The sequence below is a fragment of the Hemiscyllium ocellatum genome, chromosome 19 (genome assembly GCF_020745735.1).
Source record: "Hemiscyllium ocellatum isolate sHemOce1 chromosome 19, sHemOce1.pat.X.cur, whole genome shotgun sequence".
In the NCBI taxonomy this organism is placed as follows: domain Eukaryota; kingdom Metazoa; phylum Chordata; class Chondrichthyes; order Orectolobiformes; family Hemiscylliidae; genus Hemiscyllium; species Hemiscyllium ocellatum.
The window spans coordinates 53,282,570-53,300,411 of NC_083419.1; the positions used below are offsets into that span (position 1 = coordinate 53,282,570).

The 17,842-nt window shown below is 44.2% G+C and overlaps 1 protein-coding gene across 4 annotated transcripts in view; it reads right to left on the reverse strand.

Moving 5' to 3' along the window:
* cadps2 (Ca++-dependent secretion activator 2) overlaps positions 1-17,842 on the reverse strand; it is a 727,075-nt gene that overhangs the window by 314,659 nt on the left and 394,574 nt on the right. For all 4 annotated transcript variants that reach the window (XM_060839929.1, XM_060839928.1, XM_060839926.1 and 1 more), the window contains exon 8: positions 11,216-11,355. In XM_060839929.1, coding sequence (XP_060695912.1) covers positions 11,216-11,355 — 140 coding nt within the window. The remainder of the gene's footprint in view (positions 1-11,215; positions 11,356-17,842) is intronic.

Below are 17,842 nucleotides of genomic sequence, written 5' to 3' on the forward strand. Positions count from 1 at the left end.
GTGCTTCCTCCAGTATCTGACAATATTAAACTGCTGCTAAGCCTATCCAGACATGGTCATCAGTGTCAATGCTTCCATCAGCCAAAAAAAAGTTAATTTTGTTCAGTGTTTTTTTTTAGCCAAGTGTCTAATAAACGAGAGATTATAATTTTCTAAACTGGAACATTTACACAAAGAGGGAATTTCATTACAAGCTTTTTTTAAATAATTATACTGTTTCGATTGATTCTTATAAGCATTTGTTAAACCCAGCTCCACACCAGCCCCTCGTTGTTTGACCAGAAATTCAATTTACTGCGAACAACATTAGTTTAGTTATTAAGCTGGACACCATGAGTATGGGAGCACCATTAGTTCAGTCACTGTGTCACCATAACCGCGTGTTGGTGAGAAAGCTAAATTAAGACGTAGCAGTGATGGCACAAATTCAGCTTCCTAGCTTCATTAAAAATACATTCCCATTACATACCAATAGATAGGTTGAGAATTTGCTCAGAGAACGAAATGATAAACTAAAGGCTCAGGGTCTAAATGCACAAAGCATTAGAAATAAATGGATGATGAGAGTGCAGATATAAAAGAATGAGTGCAGTTTAGTGGTCGTTACAGAGACTCGGCTGCATGGTGACATAAATTGGGACCTGATCTTGAATAGTACTGCACAGGACAGTTAGAGAAGATGGAAAGATAGGAAAAGCTGGAGGACTGGCTGTGATAGTGAATTATGGACGTGGGTTTGCTCACTGAGCTGGAAGGTTCATTTTCAGCGAGCAAACCTACATCTAGAACCTCAAACTGAGCTACAAATCTTCTCAAAACTCGCTAATAGTGAATTATGTTATGAGCACAATACAGAAGTTTTTGCAAGAAAATCAAGTGACTTGTTCAATACAATAAATAGATTCAACGGAGTAACTCCCTGATAGGGTCTGTTATAAATGGAATGAGTCTGCTCCTCCCCTGACATTAGCTGATATTTCTAAGTCTATAATAGATACACTGGTTTTATCCACCACTACCTTTAGTGACAAAGTAACAGCTAATGCACGGTAATCTCGCTGGACTCCAGCTCTGCACAGTTACATGCTCTCAATTATTTCTGTGACTCACAGGTCTACAGCTACCAACTGCAGTCAATGTGTATTTATTAGCCCAGGTAGAAGCTGACAAAACTGTACCACACTATGCATTCGACATGTCAAAGACAAAAAAGGCAATTGGAATTTGATGGCCTTGCCAGCGTTAATAATAACACTGTGTAAAAGGCCATTTCAAGCTGCTCATCAGTTCTGACACATGTAGGACTGGATTCTCTTCTTCACTGAGAGGGGAAAACAACTTCTGCACCACTCCAGCCTTGTTTTCTCATTGGGCATGAAGAGAATTGACTCCCAGCAGGATCATGGTCTACAAGAGATCATCTCCATTTTCTAACAAGCTCCTGGCAGGATTGTCACTGAAACACTTAGAGATGGGAGACCAGTTAAAAGGAGGAGAGCATTGAAGGTTATTGTGTAAAGCCTTACAGAAGGTTTCAGCAAAGATCAAGGCCTTCAGCAGGTATATAATCAGCATTTGGATATAAGACTTCAGACATACTGGCTTCTTCCCCACGATCCTAAGAATCACTGTGATGCCTCGCACAATGATCCCACGGTCAGCAGTAAGTTGGAGGAGGATGCAGAGGGAACATGTTAGAGTAAAATACATACAAAAACTAGGTAATGGCTTCCCTCCACTGCTTGCTTATGTTGGACATATGGGGACAGTAGTAGCATTACTAGAAAGGGTGGAATAGGAAATAAATATGGTCATCAAAGGCCTTGATTTCTTCTTTCCATCAATCTGGTGTCTGAAGAAAATCTATCCCTTACACCAAAGCCCATACTCTGTGATTTACAGGTCTACAGCTGCCAATGTGCATTTATTAACCAAGGCAGCATCTGACCGTACATCAAAGCTCATACAGTCAGCTCTGAGTCAGAGTTTGAAAGTTCAAGTTCCAAATCAATCATACTCAAGTACACCATCCAGGTTCCTAATACTAAAGAAGTGAAGCACTGCAGACTTTCAGGAAAGACGTTAAAAATGAGATCTTGTCAGAACTCTCAGGTGGATATACAAAATCCTATGACACTATCCTGAAGAGGAGCTGGGAGCTTCCCCTGGTATGCTGGCCAATTTTGGATGCTGGCAGTGAGGGAGCTCTTCATCCCAGAAAGTGGTAGAAGGAGTCCACCTCATTGTGCAGCTGGGGAGCTCCTCTCTGTCCAGCTTCATCTTCCTTTGCCTCCAATTTCTTCTCTTTGACCTCATGCAGCTGTTTCTTCTTACAGGAGGATTTTGGCATCTGACCATGCAAGGCAACAGACACAGACTTTCAGGAGACTGATGATCTGCTCAATATTAGTCTTAACGACAGTTGGCATCTCTGTCTCTGTCTGGTGTACCATTAGAGGGATGAGTGACCAGTTCTTTCAGCCCAGGGTCTATCCTCATACCTTTGCAGTTAAAGCCCAAGGCAATCTTAATTAACAGGAGGGATGGCCAATGCCAAGAAAGCAAGCTCATACATGGAGGAAGCTATTTTATGGTTCACATTAGGATAGGACATTGAGTGTAGAGAAGACTTTCCTGCAAAAGGATCTTACCGGGCAGCCATTGGGTTCAATTATTGATGCCCTGCATCTGAGGCAGTCCAACATTGGGAGGAACAGTCCAATGTACCTGTCTTGATGGTCATTAAATGAATGTGTTATCCAGCTCTGCCAATCAGGACACCACCCAACATGCAATAGAGGACTGCCATTTTGGAGGTACCACTAAGGTCGACAGCTGATCTTTGGAAGGAGCGTGAAGCAAAGAAGATCATGGCTGTAGTGGCTTGGGCAGCACAACTGGCATGGCTAGATGCCCAGTGTTACAAGATGTGAGGTTGCAATGATGAAGGCACAGGCATCTGTGAAACCTAGCAGCAAAATTAGGAAACATTATTATGTGTAAGGAAGCATAAAACTTTCTTCCACAAATGGCAGCTGATGCAACTGTTGATCTGAGATTGATAGATTTCTGATACCCAGAGATATTCAACAGATCTGGTCAATGGCAGGAACTGGATTAGTGGTGCTGGAAGAGCACAGCAGTTCAGGCAGCATCCAAGGAGCAGCGAAATCGATGTTTCAGGCAAAAGCGCTTCATCAGAAATAAAGGCAGAGAGCCTGAACCGTGGAGAGATAACCTAAAGGAGGGTGGGGGTGGGGAGAAAGTAGCATAAAGTACAATAGGTGGGTGGGGGAGGGGATGAAGGTGATAGGTCAGGGAGGAGAAGGTGAAGTGGATAGGTGGAAAAGGAGATAGGAAGGTAGGACAAGTCCGGACAAGTCATGGGGACAGTGCTGAGCTGGAAGTTTGGAACTAGGGTGAGGTGGGGGAAGGGGAAATGAGGAAACTGTTGAAGTCCATATTGATGCCCTGGGGCTGAAGTGTTCCGAGGCGGAAGATGAGGCGTTCTTCCTCCAGGCGTCTGGTGGTGAGGGATCGGAGGTGAAGGAGGCCCAGGACCTCCATGTCCTCGGCAGAGTGGGAGGGGGAGTTGAAATGTTGGGCCACGGGGCGGTGGTTGATTGGTGTGGGTGTCCTGGAGATGTTCCCTAAAGCGCTCTGCTAGGAGGTGTCCAGTCTCCCCAATGTAGAGGAGACCGCATTGGGAGCAACGGATACAATAAATGATAATAGTGGATGTGCAGGTAAAACTTTGATGGATGTGGAAGGCTCCTTCGGGGCCTTGGATAGAGGTGAGGGAAGAGGTGTGGGCACAGGTTTTACAGTTCCTGCGTGGCAGGGGAAGTGCCAGAATGGGAGGGTGGGTTGTAGGGGGGCGTGGACATGACCAGGTAGTCACAGAGGAACGGTCTTTGTGGAAGGCGGAAAAGGGTGGGGAGGGAAATATATCCCTGGTGGTGGGGTCTTTTTGGAGGTGGCGGAAATGTCGACAGATGATTTGGTTTATGCGAAGGTTTGTAGGGTGGAAGGTGAGCACCAGGGGCGTTCTGTCCTTGCTACGGTTGGAGGGGTGGGGTCTGAGGACGGAGGTGCGGGATGTGGACGAGATGCGTTGGAGGGCATCTTCAACCATGTGGGAAGGGAAATTGCGGTCTCTAAAGAAGGAGGCCATCTGGTGTGTTCTGTGGTGGAACTGGCCCTCCTGGGAGCAGATATGGCGGAGGCGGAGGAATTGGGAATACGGGATGGCATTTTTGCAAGAGGTAGGGTGGGAAGAGGTGTAATCCAGGTAGCTGTGGGAGTCGGTGGGTTTGAAAAAATGTCAGTGTCAGGTCGGTCATCATTAATGGAGATGGAGAGGTCCAGGAAGGGAAGGGAGATGTCAGAGATGGGCCAGGTAAATTTAAGGTCAGGGTGAAATGTGTTGGTGAAGTTGATGAATTGCTCAAACTCCTCGCGGGAGCACGAGGTGGTGCCAATGCCATCATCAATGTAGCGGAGGAAGATTGGGGAGTGGTGCTGGTGTAATTACGGAAGATCAACTGTTCTATGTAGCCAACAAAGAGACAGGTATAGTTGGGGCCCATGCATGTGCTCATGGCTACCCCTTTGGTCTGGAGGAAGTGGGAGGATTCGAAGGAGAAATTGCTAATGGTGAGGACCAGTTCGGCCAAACGAATGAGAGTGTTGGTGGAAGGGTACTGTTGGGGACGTCTGGAGAGGAAAAAACGGAGGGTTTGGAGGCCCTGGTCATGGCAAATGGAGATGTAGAGGGATTGGATATCCATGGTGAAGATGAGGTTTTGGGGGCCGGGGAAACGGAAGTCTTGGAGGAGGTGGAGGGCGTGGGTGGTGTCTCGAACGTATGTGGGGAGTTCCTGGACTAGGGGGGATAGGACAGTGTCGAGGTAGGTAGAGATATGTTCAGTGGGGCAGGAGCATGCTGAGACAATGGGTCGGCCAGGGTGGGCAGGCTTGTGGATTTTGGGAAGGAGGTAGAGCAGGGAGTGCGGGGTTCCCGGACTATGAGGTTGGAAGCTGTGGGTGGGAGATCTCCTGAGGTGATGAGGTTATGTATGGTCTGGGAGATGATGGTTTGGTGATGGGGGGGTGGGGTCATGGTTGAGGAGGCAGTAGGAAGAGGTGTCCTCGAGTTAGCCACAGACTACCACTGCACCCCTTTTATCCACTGGCTTGATGATGAGGTTGGGATTGGAGCAGAGGGATTGGAGGGCTGCGCGTTGTAAGGGTAAGAGGTTGGAGTGGGGGAGGGGTAGACAGGTTGAGGCAGTTAATGTCCTGGCGGCAGTTGGAAATGAAGAGGTCGAGGGCGGGTAATAGGCCAGCGCGGGGTGTCCAGGTGGATGCAGCGTGTTGGAGGTGGGCGAAGGGGTCCTCGGAAGGTGGACGGGAATCCTGATTGTGAAAGTAAACTCGGAGGTGGAGGCAACAGAAGAATTGTTCGACGTCGCGGCATGTATTAAATTCATTGATGCGGGGATGGAGGGGGATGGAGGGAGATGAAGGTGAGTCCTTTGCTGACGACTGATCGTTCGTCCTCAGTGAGAGGAAGGTCTGGAGGGATGGTAAAAACTCGGCAGGGCTGGGAGCTGGTATCTGGTGTGGATGTGGAGCTGGGAGTGAGGGTGGGACCTGTAACTGGAGTGAGTGTAGTGGTGGGGGAAATGGGGGTGGAGTCATGAGCAGGGGTAGTGTTCGCCTCGGGGTTGTGTGGGGTAGGGATAGTGACAGTGAGGTCTGTGGGGGGGCGTATCAGCAGAATGCAGGTGAGTGGCGCTGGTGGGGGCGGAAGTGGTGGTGACCACGGCAGTAGGAGTGGCGGAAGTCACTGAGCGTGTGGCATCAGTAATGATGTGAGGGACGGACGTGATGTCACGTGTGATGCATGAGGAATTGTGAGGGGCGGAAGTGATTGTGGGAGTGGCCATGATGGGGGCGTAAGTGACATAATCAATCAGCGTGGGTGTGGCAGCTGCATCAGCCACATGGCTAATGGCGTCTGAATAGTTTCCGAGGCCAGGGGAATCTTCTGGAATGTTTGAGGAGCGCTGGTTATGGAGGTGGGTAGATAAAAGTTTGTTTTACTCACAGTTTTCAATGTTTGAGATGGAGTTGAAATACTGTTTGTTGAGTGTATGAATTTCCTGAGCATGTAGTACAGAGTGGGTCCTTTGCAATTCTGAGAGAGTGTGGCCCTCAACTGAGGCAGGGCTGACTGTAGAGAGGTTAGGTGCCGGTGCATTGCTGCAAGCGTGGAAGGGAGGATCTTGAAGGACAACTGTTGCTGGTGTTTTTCAATCTGTAGTCTGTAATGTTTGTCTTGTTTGGGTCCGAACTCTGCTGGTTTAAAGGTGGTCCGGAGTCCGTGTGGGATGAGTTGGTTATGGAGGCAGGCACTGAGGAAGCAAATATAGTTGTGGTACTGAGTTTGTTTCACGACATGGTTGAAGAGCTTCAGGGCAGAGGAAATGACCTGGGAGTTGCAGTTGGAGAGGGACTCCCTGAGATTCTTGTAGAGAGAGAGAAGGAAAACTTCTTCAAGGCAGGCATCCTTGCAAGAGGATTCACAAAAGGGTTAAAATCAACGAGGTAAAAACAATGATTGCAGATGTTGGAAACCAGATTCTGGATTAGTGGTGCTGGAAGAACACAGCAGTTCAGGCAGCATCCAAGTAGCAGCGAAATTGACGTTTTGGGCAAAAGCCCTTCATCAGGAATAAAGGCAGAGAGTTCTGGATTAGTGGTGCTGGAATAGCACAGCAGTTCAGGCAGGAACACAGAGTTAGACCACAGATCAGCAATGATCTCAAACAGTAGAATAGGTGCAATGAACTTAATAGTTGAAAATGTGTTGCTGGTTAAAGCACAGCAGGTTAGGCAGCATCCAAGGAATAGGAAATTCGACGTTTCAGGCATAAGCCCTTCATCAGGAATGAGGAGAGTGTGCCAAGCAGGCCAAGATAAAAGGTAGGGAGGAGGGACTTGGGGGAGGGGCGATGGAGATGTGATAGGTGGAAGGAGGTCAAGGTGAGGGTGATAGGCCAGAGTGGGGTGGGGGCGGAGAGGTCAGGAAGAAGATTGCAGGTTAGGAGGGCGGTGCTGAGTTGAGGGAACCGACTGAGACAAGGTGGGGGGAGGGGAAATGAGGAAACTGGAGAAATCTGAGTTCATCCCTTGTGGTTGGAGGGTTCCCAGGCGGAAGATAAGGCGCTCCTCCTCCAGCCGTCGTGTTGTTATGTTTTGCCGGTGGAGGAGTCCAAGGACCTGCATGTCCTCGGTGTAGTGGGAGGGAGAGTTAAAGTGTTGAGCCATGGGGTGGTTGGGTTGGTTGGTCCGGGCGTCCCTGAGGTGTTCTCTGAAGCGTTCCGCAAGTAAGCGGCCCGTCTCCCCAATATAGAGGAGGCCACATCGGGTGCAGCGGATGCAATAGATGATGTGTGTGGAGGTACAGGTGAACTTGTGGCGGATATGGAAGGATCCCTTGGGGCCTTGGAGGGAAGTGAGGGAGGAGGTGTGGGCGCAAGTTTTACATTTCCTGCGGTTGCAGGGGAAGGTGCCGGGAGTGGAGGTTGGGTTGGTGGGGGGTGTGGACCTGACGAGGGAGTCACGAAGGGAGTGGTCTTTGCGGAACACTGATAGGGGAGGGGAGGGAAATATATCCCTGGTGGTGGGGTCCGTTTGGAGGTGGCGGAAATGACGGCAGATGATACGTTGTATGCGGAGGTTGGTGGGGTGGTAGGTGAGAACCAGTGGGGTTCTGTCTTGGTGGCGGTTGGAGGAGCGGGGCTCAAGGGCGGAGGAGCGGGAAGTGGAGGAGATGCGGTGGAGGGCATCGTCGATCACGTTTGGGGGGAATCTGCGGTCCTTGGGCTGTGCGGTGTTGGAACTGGTCCTCCTGGGAGCAGATGCGGCGGGGACGAAGGAATTGGGAATATGGGATGGAGTTCTTACAGGGGGCAGGGTGGGAGGAGGTGTAGTCCAGATAGCTGTGGGAGTCAGTCGGCTTATAGTAGATGCCTGTGTTGAGTCGGTCGCCTGAGATAGAAATGGAAAGGTCTAGGAAGGGGAGGGAGGAGTCTGAGACAGTCCAGGTGAATTTGAGGTCGGGATGGAAGGTGTTCGTAAAGTTGATGAACTGTTCAACCTCCTGGTGGGAGCACGAGGCAGCGCTGATACAGTCATCGATGTAGCGGAGGAAAAGGTCGGGGGTGGTGCCAGTGTAGTTGCGGAAGATGGATTGTTCCACATATCCTATGAAGAGACAGGCATAGCTGGGGCCCATGCGGGTGCCCATGGCAACTCCTTTAGTTTGGAGGAAGTGGGAGGATTGAAAAGAGAAGTTATTCAGGGTGAGGACCAGTTCAGTCAGTCGAAGGAGGGTGTCAGTGGAAGGGTACTGGTTGGTGCAGCGGGAAAGAAAGAAGCGGAGGGCTTTGAGTCCTTCGTGATGGGGGATGGAGGTGTACAGGGACTGGATGTCCATCGTGAAAATAAGGCGTTGGGGACCGGGGAAGCGAAAATCCTGGAGGAGGTGGAGGGCGTGGGTGGTGTCCCGAACGTAGGTGGGGAGTTCTTGGACTAAAGGGGACAGAACCATGTCAAGGCATGTGGAGATGAGTTCGGTGGGGCAGGAGCAGGCTGAGACAATGGGTCGGCCGGGGCATTCAGGTTTGTGGATTTTGGGCAGGAGGTAGAAACGGGTGGTGCGGGCTTGTGGGACTATGAGGTTGGAGGCGGTGGATGGGAGATCCCCTGAGCCCCCACCCCACTCCGGCCTATCACCCTCACCTTGACCTCCTTCCACCTATCACATCTCCATCGCCCCTCCCCCAAGTCCCTCCTCCCTACCTTTTATCTTAGCCTGCTTGGCACACTCTCCTCATTCCTGATGAAGGGCTTATGCCCGAAACGTCGAATTTTCTATTCCTTGGATGCTGCCTAACCTGCTGTGCTTTAACCAGCAACACATTTTCAACTGTGATCTCCAGCATCTGCAGACCTCATTTTTTTGCAGACCTCAATGAACTTAATAGTCTATTCATGACCCGATGCTGCTTGTGGGCCCCTCTGATGTTGTCTTTCTGTCATTACAACAGTGACTATACTTGCAAATTACTTAAGAATTCACCCAAACTGCAATGATTTCCTACCAGCATGATGTTTCCAGCAAGTAATAGTATGATTCCTGCAGGCTTCGAGTAAACTAATACAAAACACCATAGAAATAAATGCACAGAACTGTCAGAAAGAAGGGAATAGAAAGGCTCTTAATGAATCTTGCTCAAAGACGTGCAAGGCCAATTCTTCAAGGTTGAATGGAGAAGGTAACTGAGGAAGATCCTTGAATATTCTCCATCATCAAGTACACAATACAAAGTAAGGGCATGGACAAAATTAAACATCGTAAAATAAGGCATAGTCTGAGGTTGCTGAACAGTTTTGAATGGAAAAGAAATTACGTTTCCTGCACTTGCATCAGAGATGAAATTGCATTCAGCACAACAAGGATTAGTCCTGGACCTCTTGGTCTGTGTACCTCACACAAAAGTAGTGCCTTGATTAATTTAGACAGAGAAATGAACTCAATATGAAATCAATGCTTCTCATATTTTCACCTGCCTTTCTCCTAACTTCAATAAATTTAAAAATGTTTACTCAGACTATTTCACGTGGACCTAGGCAAAGCTGAAGGTCAGCAGACTGAAGGAGAATGCAACAAAAAACTCCATGAATGAGAGATAGAAGTAGGAGAAATCAGTAACTATAAAATGGGTAAAGGAAGGCTGAGAATCCAGGGGTTAGGAGTGTGAGACCAGATACAAAGAAAAGTTGGGGACTGGGAGTTTGATTCTGATTAGAATGAAGTTAAAAAGTCACACAACACCAGGTTATAGTCCAACAGATTTATTTGAAACCACAAGCTTTTGGAGGCTCAGTTCCTTCCTCAGGAAGTAGTAGGGCTCCGAAAGTTGGCGGATTCAAATAAACCCGTTGGACTATACCCAGTGTCGTGTGATGTTTGACTTTGTCCATCCCAGTCCAACACCGACACCTCCACATCCTGATTAGAATAAGTACTGGATTAGAGCAGGATCACACTGTCCAGAATGAGGTACAACACCATCTCCCACAATTACTGCAATGTAAGACTCTTAATTCCAAAGAAAAACCTTGCTTTTAAACATATAATCAATAGACACAATAATAACATTCCAAATCAATAGCCATCTTTCCAAGTTTGAATAAAATCCACCACTCTGCTTACTCATCATAACATATTCATTAAAGTCCACACTCAATAAATTGTGGCTCACACCAAGAAACATTCAACAACACACCTGGTCATTCAGAGCTATATTTTTTTTCAAACATTCACTAGGAATTACCACTTAAAAAAAGCCAAATTTATAACTATGTGCTTCATAGTTGCTTCAATTCTAATATGCAGTAATATAACTGGGCATATTATTCACTCATGTCCATGACATTTGTAAGCAATATATATGTTCCTGATTTGTTCTCTTTAAGCTACAATTCCTTGCCATTTATACAATTCCCTATTTCAGAGATTAACCATTGGCATCAAGTACAATCTGATCTGGGAATGAACAAGTGTCATATCAACATTTTTGGTCAGGATTTACTGGTGATAGTTAATACACAAATATTTTGTGTAACCAGGCTGTTTATACAGTTTTGGCTTTTTCGCACAACCAGGAAAGACTCCCATTCAACAAGTCACTCCTTCTCTTGGATGACATCTTTAGAATGTTCTTTTTGGTCACACATGTTGTGTTATTAATGAAATAAAAATTCCTATCTGTGATTTTGATAGATGATTCTGCAATCCTCCCCATTGCAATGGTAAGCACAGTGGGTCAGAGTTGGAAAACCCACAATTTATTTGCAATGTGAAAAGATTGCAAAGAAATACATTTATTTGCCTTGGGAAAAGATGAGGGCTCTGGGCTGCTCCCTTGCTTGGTTTTGGCCATAGCATTGTGTGTTAGAGATTGACATTTCAGAGCAGCCTGCAGACCATCTGCAAGACTCTCAAGGACCAATGATCTGAAAATGACACTTTGAAATCCACTGCCCTGAGCTGCAAAAAGGAACTGCTGACTTTGACAGCTATTGACTATACAAATTTATTTGAAACGTGTCAGACCTCCTCTCAATGTTTCAGACTTACCCACAGTGCTTCATGTTGGGAGGCTTATCCATCCTCACAGCTAGTCTTATTTTTAAATCTGAATCTTGGCTATTTTTGGGAATAATCATCTTGTGCCATTCTGGTGTCTTCGGACTATTTGGAGTTGGATAGAGAATTACCTGAAAGACAAAGAATACAGAATCAGGCTTCCAGTCGTTGGTGAGACAGAGACAGAGGCAAACAGGCACGTTTCACTTACAGACATGAAGCTGCTCCACTTCATTATTACTGGTCACCTAGTGAACAGATAAAGCTGCTATCAGATGGAGATTTCTCTCAGCAGGAGTTAATATATCTGACAGCTGTTTGTGTGCTGTTTTTAGAAATGCACCATAATTGACAACTTAGCACTCCAGATTTCTCTCATATTCGTCCTCTGCAAAGAGATATTTTGAAGGAGAAGTGAACTCAGTTAAATGAAAAGGTGTTTGGAAGGCTATTAAATGAGGGACAGTATTGAGGTGAAGTTGATGAGGAAGAGACTTGTTAAAGGACCAGCAATCAATGGATCAGTCGAAAGTGGCTGGTGCGGAAAGCATTCATGTTATTAAAAAAGGAGCAGATCACAGAATCAGAGCAGCACTGGAGGCTGTCATTTGTGCATCTGCTGCCTCTCCAAATGTGCATCTCAGTTGGTGTCATTCACCTGCTCTTTCCCCTTAACACAGCACATTCTCCCTTGTTCAGATACCAGGCTAATTTCCTCTTGAGAGAATCAACTGAGCCAACATCCACACGCTTTCACGAAGTGCATTCCAGACTCATTACTCGCTGCAGGAAATTACTGCTTTTCCAATGTCACTTTTGCAATTTTTACATCAATACCCTCGCCTTCTCAATACTTTCACAAGGAGGATGAATTTGTCCCCACCTAAGCTGTCCAGAACCCTCACGATTTTGAAAACCCCTATCAAATCTCCTCCCAGCCAACATTTCTTCAAGAGAGGCCAAACAATTTTAATAAAAGTTTAGCAAAGCTTTTGAAACAAAAGCAGAACAATGCAGATGCTGGAAATCTGAGATGGCAAAGAAAATGCTGGAAACACTCAGCAGGCCTGCTGTCATCAATGCAAAGAAGTATAGAATCAACATTTTAAGTTCAACATGTCTTTGGAACTGAAGAAATTGGTTTTATATTGTAGCAAAAGGTCAGAAGGAGCAGGTCACCAGAATGGGGACAGATGACAGACAAGTTCTGAGGAAGGGTCACTGGATGGGAAATGTTAACTCTGATTTCTCTCCACAGATGTTGCCAGACCTGTTAAGCTTTTCCAACAACTTCAGTTTTTGTTTGTGATGGACAAGGGCTGATGGCCTGATATTGTGGAACTCATTACTGAGACAGAGGTAGTGCTGGAGATCAAATAACCAACACAATTTCCTTTTAGGACAACATTTACATCAAGAAAAAAATGGGGACCTGTAAGAAAGTAATTGCCATAATTGTGCCTCATCCCTTATTAATGAAACCAAAGGTTTCTAATCACAACAAGAGGACAGATTTCTGAATGAAACGTTGATGATACCATAAGATTTAGATGCTGTGTCAACGTACAGGAGAAGGATAATGGAGAGAGCACCAGCTGGCATTATAGTGACAGCATCCAAAGAGAATAAATTTGCGAGTTCCTGTCACAGATTGTGTTATTACAATCTGTCCATTACAAATGGGCTCCAAAACGCAAAATAAAAAGTTCACGCAGGTCAAGGCTGTTGTTACATTCTAGTTAACTGGACTGTCTCTGGTTCAAACCTTGTTATGTAAGGCTTTCAGGAAATAAATGTCTTTCTAAATGAACATGAGGGATAATACATACTGGAAAAAGAGGCTTTTCTTCCAGCTTCCGAAACAGTCAATCATAAGTTAATCCCAAGCAAAACATATCCATTCCCAAGGAAGACTTGGTGATATTTAAAATGGCAGACAGAAGGCTAAATGGTACTGGAATGGACATTGTTGTGCTGAAAGTCAGACTGTCTAGTCCACAACAGGAATAGAGTCCAAAAGTAGGAAATGTATATTAAACCTTTACAACACACTGGCTAGGCCTCAAAGGGCTATTACATGGAACATTACCAAAATAAATCCCCACAAAAAACCGGTGAAGGCCTTTTGGTATTATCACTAGACTATTATTCCAGAGACACAGGCAATGTTTGAGGTTCAAATCCCACCACGGCAGATGGTGGAATTTGAATTCAATAAAAATCTGGGATTAAGATGCCCAGACAACAGTTGCTGATTTTTGGGAAAAACCCACCTGGATCACTAATGTCCTTTAGCTAAGGAAATCTGCCATTCCTGCCCAGTCTGACCTACATTTGACTCCAGTACCACAGTAACGTGACTAACTTTCAGCTGCCCTCTGGGAAATTAGGGATGGGCAAAAAAAAAACTGGCCAGGCCAGTAATGTCCATGTCCCATGAATTAATTTTTAAAAAAGCAGGGGACTAGTATCTCTCCAGCAATAGTCAACATTTACAATAATTGGTCATGCATATCCACTGTATCCACAGTAACAGAGATCTTGTTCCCAGAGACAACAGATTCAACAATGACCTGTCATGAAGGTCTAAGCCCTCTGAGGCAACAGATTTTGACGACACTAACCCTCTGCCTGTAGATCCTGTGTTATCTCCTTTGAGCTGTGTTTACATGTCTCTTTCTTCCGCTTTTTGGAAGTGCACTCATGAAGGATAACTACATAAGCTGCTCCTATGTGTAATGAAGTCTGAAGCATGGATGGTCAGATCAAAGTAAGGAAAGTCACTTTGGTGCAATTACATTCAATAATTTGGAAAGCACCAGTGAAGCATGAAATCTGGTTCTCTGTTTAAATTTTCTGAGCACAAATCTTTCACATAGGCAGCTTAACAGCTGTGCAGACTTCAGGGCTGTTATTTTCAATGAAACATTGTTCCTCACCATTGATCCTTTGAACTCCATACACCTTGGGAAATCGGTTTATTATCTGTTAAAACTAGAATCCTGGGTCAAATTCTCAACTAGTTGCCTACTTCCACATGTAAATTACTTATCAGATCCTCACGTAAAGATGCATCCTTGTTAAACCCAGCAGTGGGTGGAATCATATTGTGTTTCTGACCCTCAAACCAAATGGCCTTGGCAGTCAAACTCTGCCCATTGCATCCAACTCGGTTCAACACAATTAAGGAAGCTAGTGAAGGTCTGGAGAGAATGAATAAAAAGCTGGTTTGGAATTATCCATTGGTGAAAGACTTCAGTTTCAGTGAGAGAGTGGAGAAGCTTTGGCTGTTTTCGTCGAAGCATCAAAAGGTATGAGGGAAGTAATACAATTGTTCAGAATCAAAGAGGATTTTGATCTTTTTCTCATATTTATTCTATTTCCATTGATAGAAGGATCAATAATCAGTGCATAAAAATTTAAGGTGACTGGTCAAAGAACCAGAGGGTAGTATGTTTTCCTTCCTACAGTGAGTTATTGTGATTGAGAAAGCACTGCTTGAAAACACAACAGAAGCAGATTCAAAGCTGGGAGAGAGGATTCATCCGACCATTCTACCTAGGAGCTAGCAAAGATAAAATGGGCAGGATAGTCTTGTTCTGTGATCTATCAATTTTGGTGATGAGATCAGTTCCAAGACTACTATTCCACCATAGAATCTATGTATTATAATTCATACACTGACCTTGGAAATTTTTGGAAAGTTGTGAAATAAATAGATTGAAAAATGTACTATCGCAGCACATAAGGAAAGACAGAGAGAAGAGGGGTAAAAAACACAGCATTGTGATGCACTTTCTTGAGAGGATGTGTCATAAGTCATCTTTAATCAATGTAGCTTCACTGCACAATGGAAGAATATGCACATAATCAATGGTTAAAAGTATACTGTAAACAAACAAAGCACCAGCTGGATGTGTCATGCTGTGACCAACCGAATAAGTCACTGGTGTCTGACTTCATCTACATCATGTCTGAATGTGTTGTACTGTGGTGAATAAACCCACTGACTTTATCAAATGGATACCAGATGTGTTTTAACATGGACTCATTTATTTTCTGACAATCGAATGTTTTTATGTTATCTGCTAACAAGTCCTCCTCCAGAGACACTTCAGACTGGACTAACAACTCGACAGGGATCCACACATGACAGTTACGAAATGTGGGTGTACACCTTGAATCTCAGTACTTGTCTTTACTCTCAATAGAGAAAATAGTTAGAAATGTATCTATTATGGTAATATCACTGACAACCTCATCATAGCAGGCAACAATTACCTCAGATGACTTTTACAGCATAATTATATTTCATTATCCTGATGTGAAAAATGAATTAGAGGTAACAGCCTAAATTCGTATTGTTGCGTTCCATTTTTAGAAATTAGACACACTGTCTTTCTGAGATTGGGAATTTTCCAAGAATGGCAATCGTGCATTGATTTCCAAGTTCATTAACAACTAACATCTGAGCCCAGATTGGCAAGAGGCGTGGATCTTAGCTCAATAATGTCACCATGGGAAGCAACAGAAAGTAGTAAGTTTCATTGTTGATGGTCTTCTTCAAAGTGTACAGGTTGCATGAGTTAAAAGATATTCCCTTTTCTATGTTAAAGAACTGGCAAATTGCTCTAATTGACATCACTAATTGAGTAAATTGTTGACCATCTTTGTGAAAAGTGAATTAATTCAACCTATTATGTTGCTCTATTCATTTTATGTAACTCAGTCTTTTATTGATGTGAGTAAGGAATACTCTGGGCAGCATTCCAGGGATTCCAACATTTCAAGTGTGCGTGTATGAACAACCATGCCCAACAGTTTGAGTAACGAGTTGAGACAAACTACACATAGCATTAGAATGGAACAGACGATCAGTAATTTTTATTTGATAGACAATACAGGAGGTTTTAATGTTCATATAAGTTGAATAAATCAAATTGGCAAAGGTAGTCTGTATGATGACTTTGAACAATGTGTTCAAAGGTAAGTTGATAAGATATAGGAGGAGACATTTAAGGAGATAAATTCTATTGAGATAACAGAAGATTCTCTGAGAATGGCTTCCATTCATGACCAACTGAGGGAATTAAGGGTGATATCAATATGTAAGAAAAGATGTACAGTGCTACAAACATTAATCATTTGATGGTACAGAATTGAATTTGCTGAAAAAAAAGTGTTCTGCTGAGGCTTTTCATATTGCATTCATCAGGACAATTTGCAAGAATTCAAATGGAAAAACCAACATTTATGAGAAAGTGCCGATTGGTTGGCTAGTGGATTCTGATTGGATGTGGCATTGCCATGGAGAATGCAATCATTTATGGCCAGGCAAAGTTTGAAGTATTTTAGTTTCAAACCAGTCGGGGCTGCCCTGAGAAATGACCCAGCAAATGTCTGTCACCCATTTTGTTCAGTGCATGTACATGTCATTTCTATCTGCAAATATCATGGTCCTGTTTAGCAATATATGCAGCTTCCAGTACTTGCAAATCTGCTACTCTGAGAGCCCAACTGATACTCCTAAACTGGTGATCAGTGTCATTCCTCGCATGCTCAGAAATATCCAGCAAATGACGTCTAATTGTCAAATTGGGTCTATACTGATTGGAACTTAATTAACCTAAAAGACTCTGAAAGGATATAATATGGTAAATAATGACAGGAACAAGATACAATTTAAAAATAAGGGATCCCCTATTTAAGGTGAAAATGAGGAGGAATTTCTTCTCTTAGATGGTCATTTGTCTTCTGAATTATCTTCCAAAACTGCTGTTTAATTGTCAGGGGTTATGGGGGACAAGTAACGAAATTGAGTTACAGTCCCAGTCAGTTCAGCCATGATTCTATTGAATCACAGAAAAGGTTCAATTAAGTGAACTGTCTACTTCTGCTCTTATTACACATAATTTAGTAATTCAGCAAGAGTCTTGTGATTTGAAAGATACTTTCTCACTCATACTTTATAAATATATGAGAGTACAATAAGCCAGACTTCACTTTCAAAACAGAGGTGAGGCTAATGGCATCATCATAACTTATGAACATATGGTTCAGCAATAGAGGGCTAGTTATTGACTACTCTCTATAAGATTGCTATACAAGTTGCCTTCCTTCACATTAAAGGCATCTCACTATCTGACCCACCGTCAAGATGCATTGAACGATGTGAAGTTACTGTCTGTGTGACAAATGAAATGAAACTCACAACAGGAAGCGATAGCCTGTAATTTCAAATCTAAGCACTTTCTTAATAGAATATGATGAAAATCAAGCATTTAAAAGTAGCTACTGTGAGTGTGAAATTTCATTCCTTCAGGTTTGGATTTTGGAAATTTAAAAATGCACAGTTGTTTTCTTTTTCTTTTGGAATTCTTTTCACGTTCCCTTGCTCTAATCTATCAATTCTTGTCTTGATGTTCATGATTTTACCAGGGGTCACCGATTATAATTTACACTTTGCTGTCAGTCTGTGCATGGTTTATTTCACAATCCTTTGACGGCCAGTCGAGGAGAGATTTGGTGCTTGTGCAATCAGCTCAGATTTCCGATGCCTGGTTCCCTACTTTGCTACATTTTCTGTTCACATTTCAACAACTTGCTACATAACAAGGA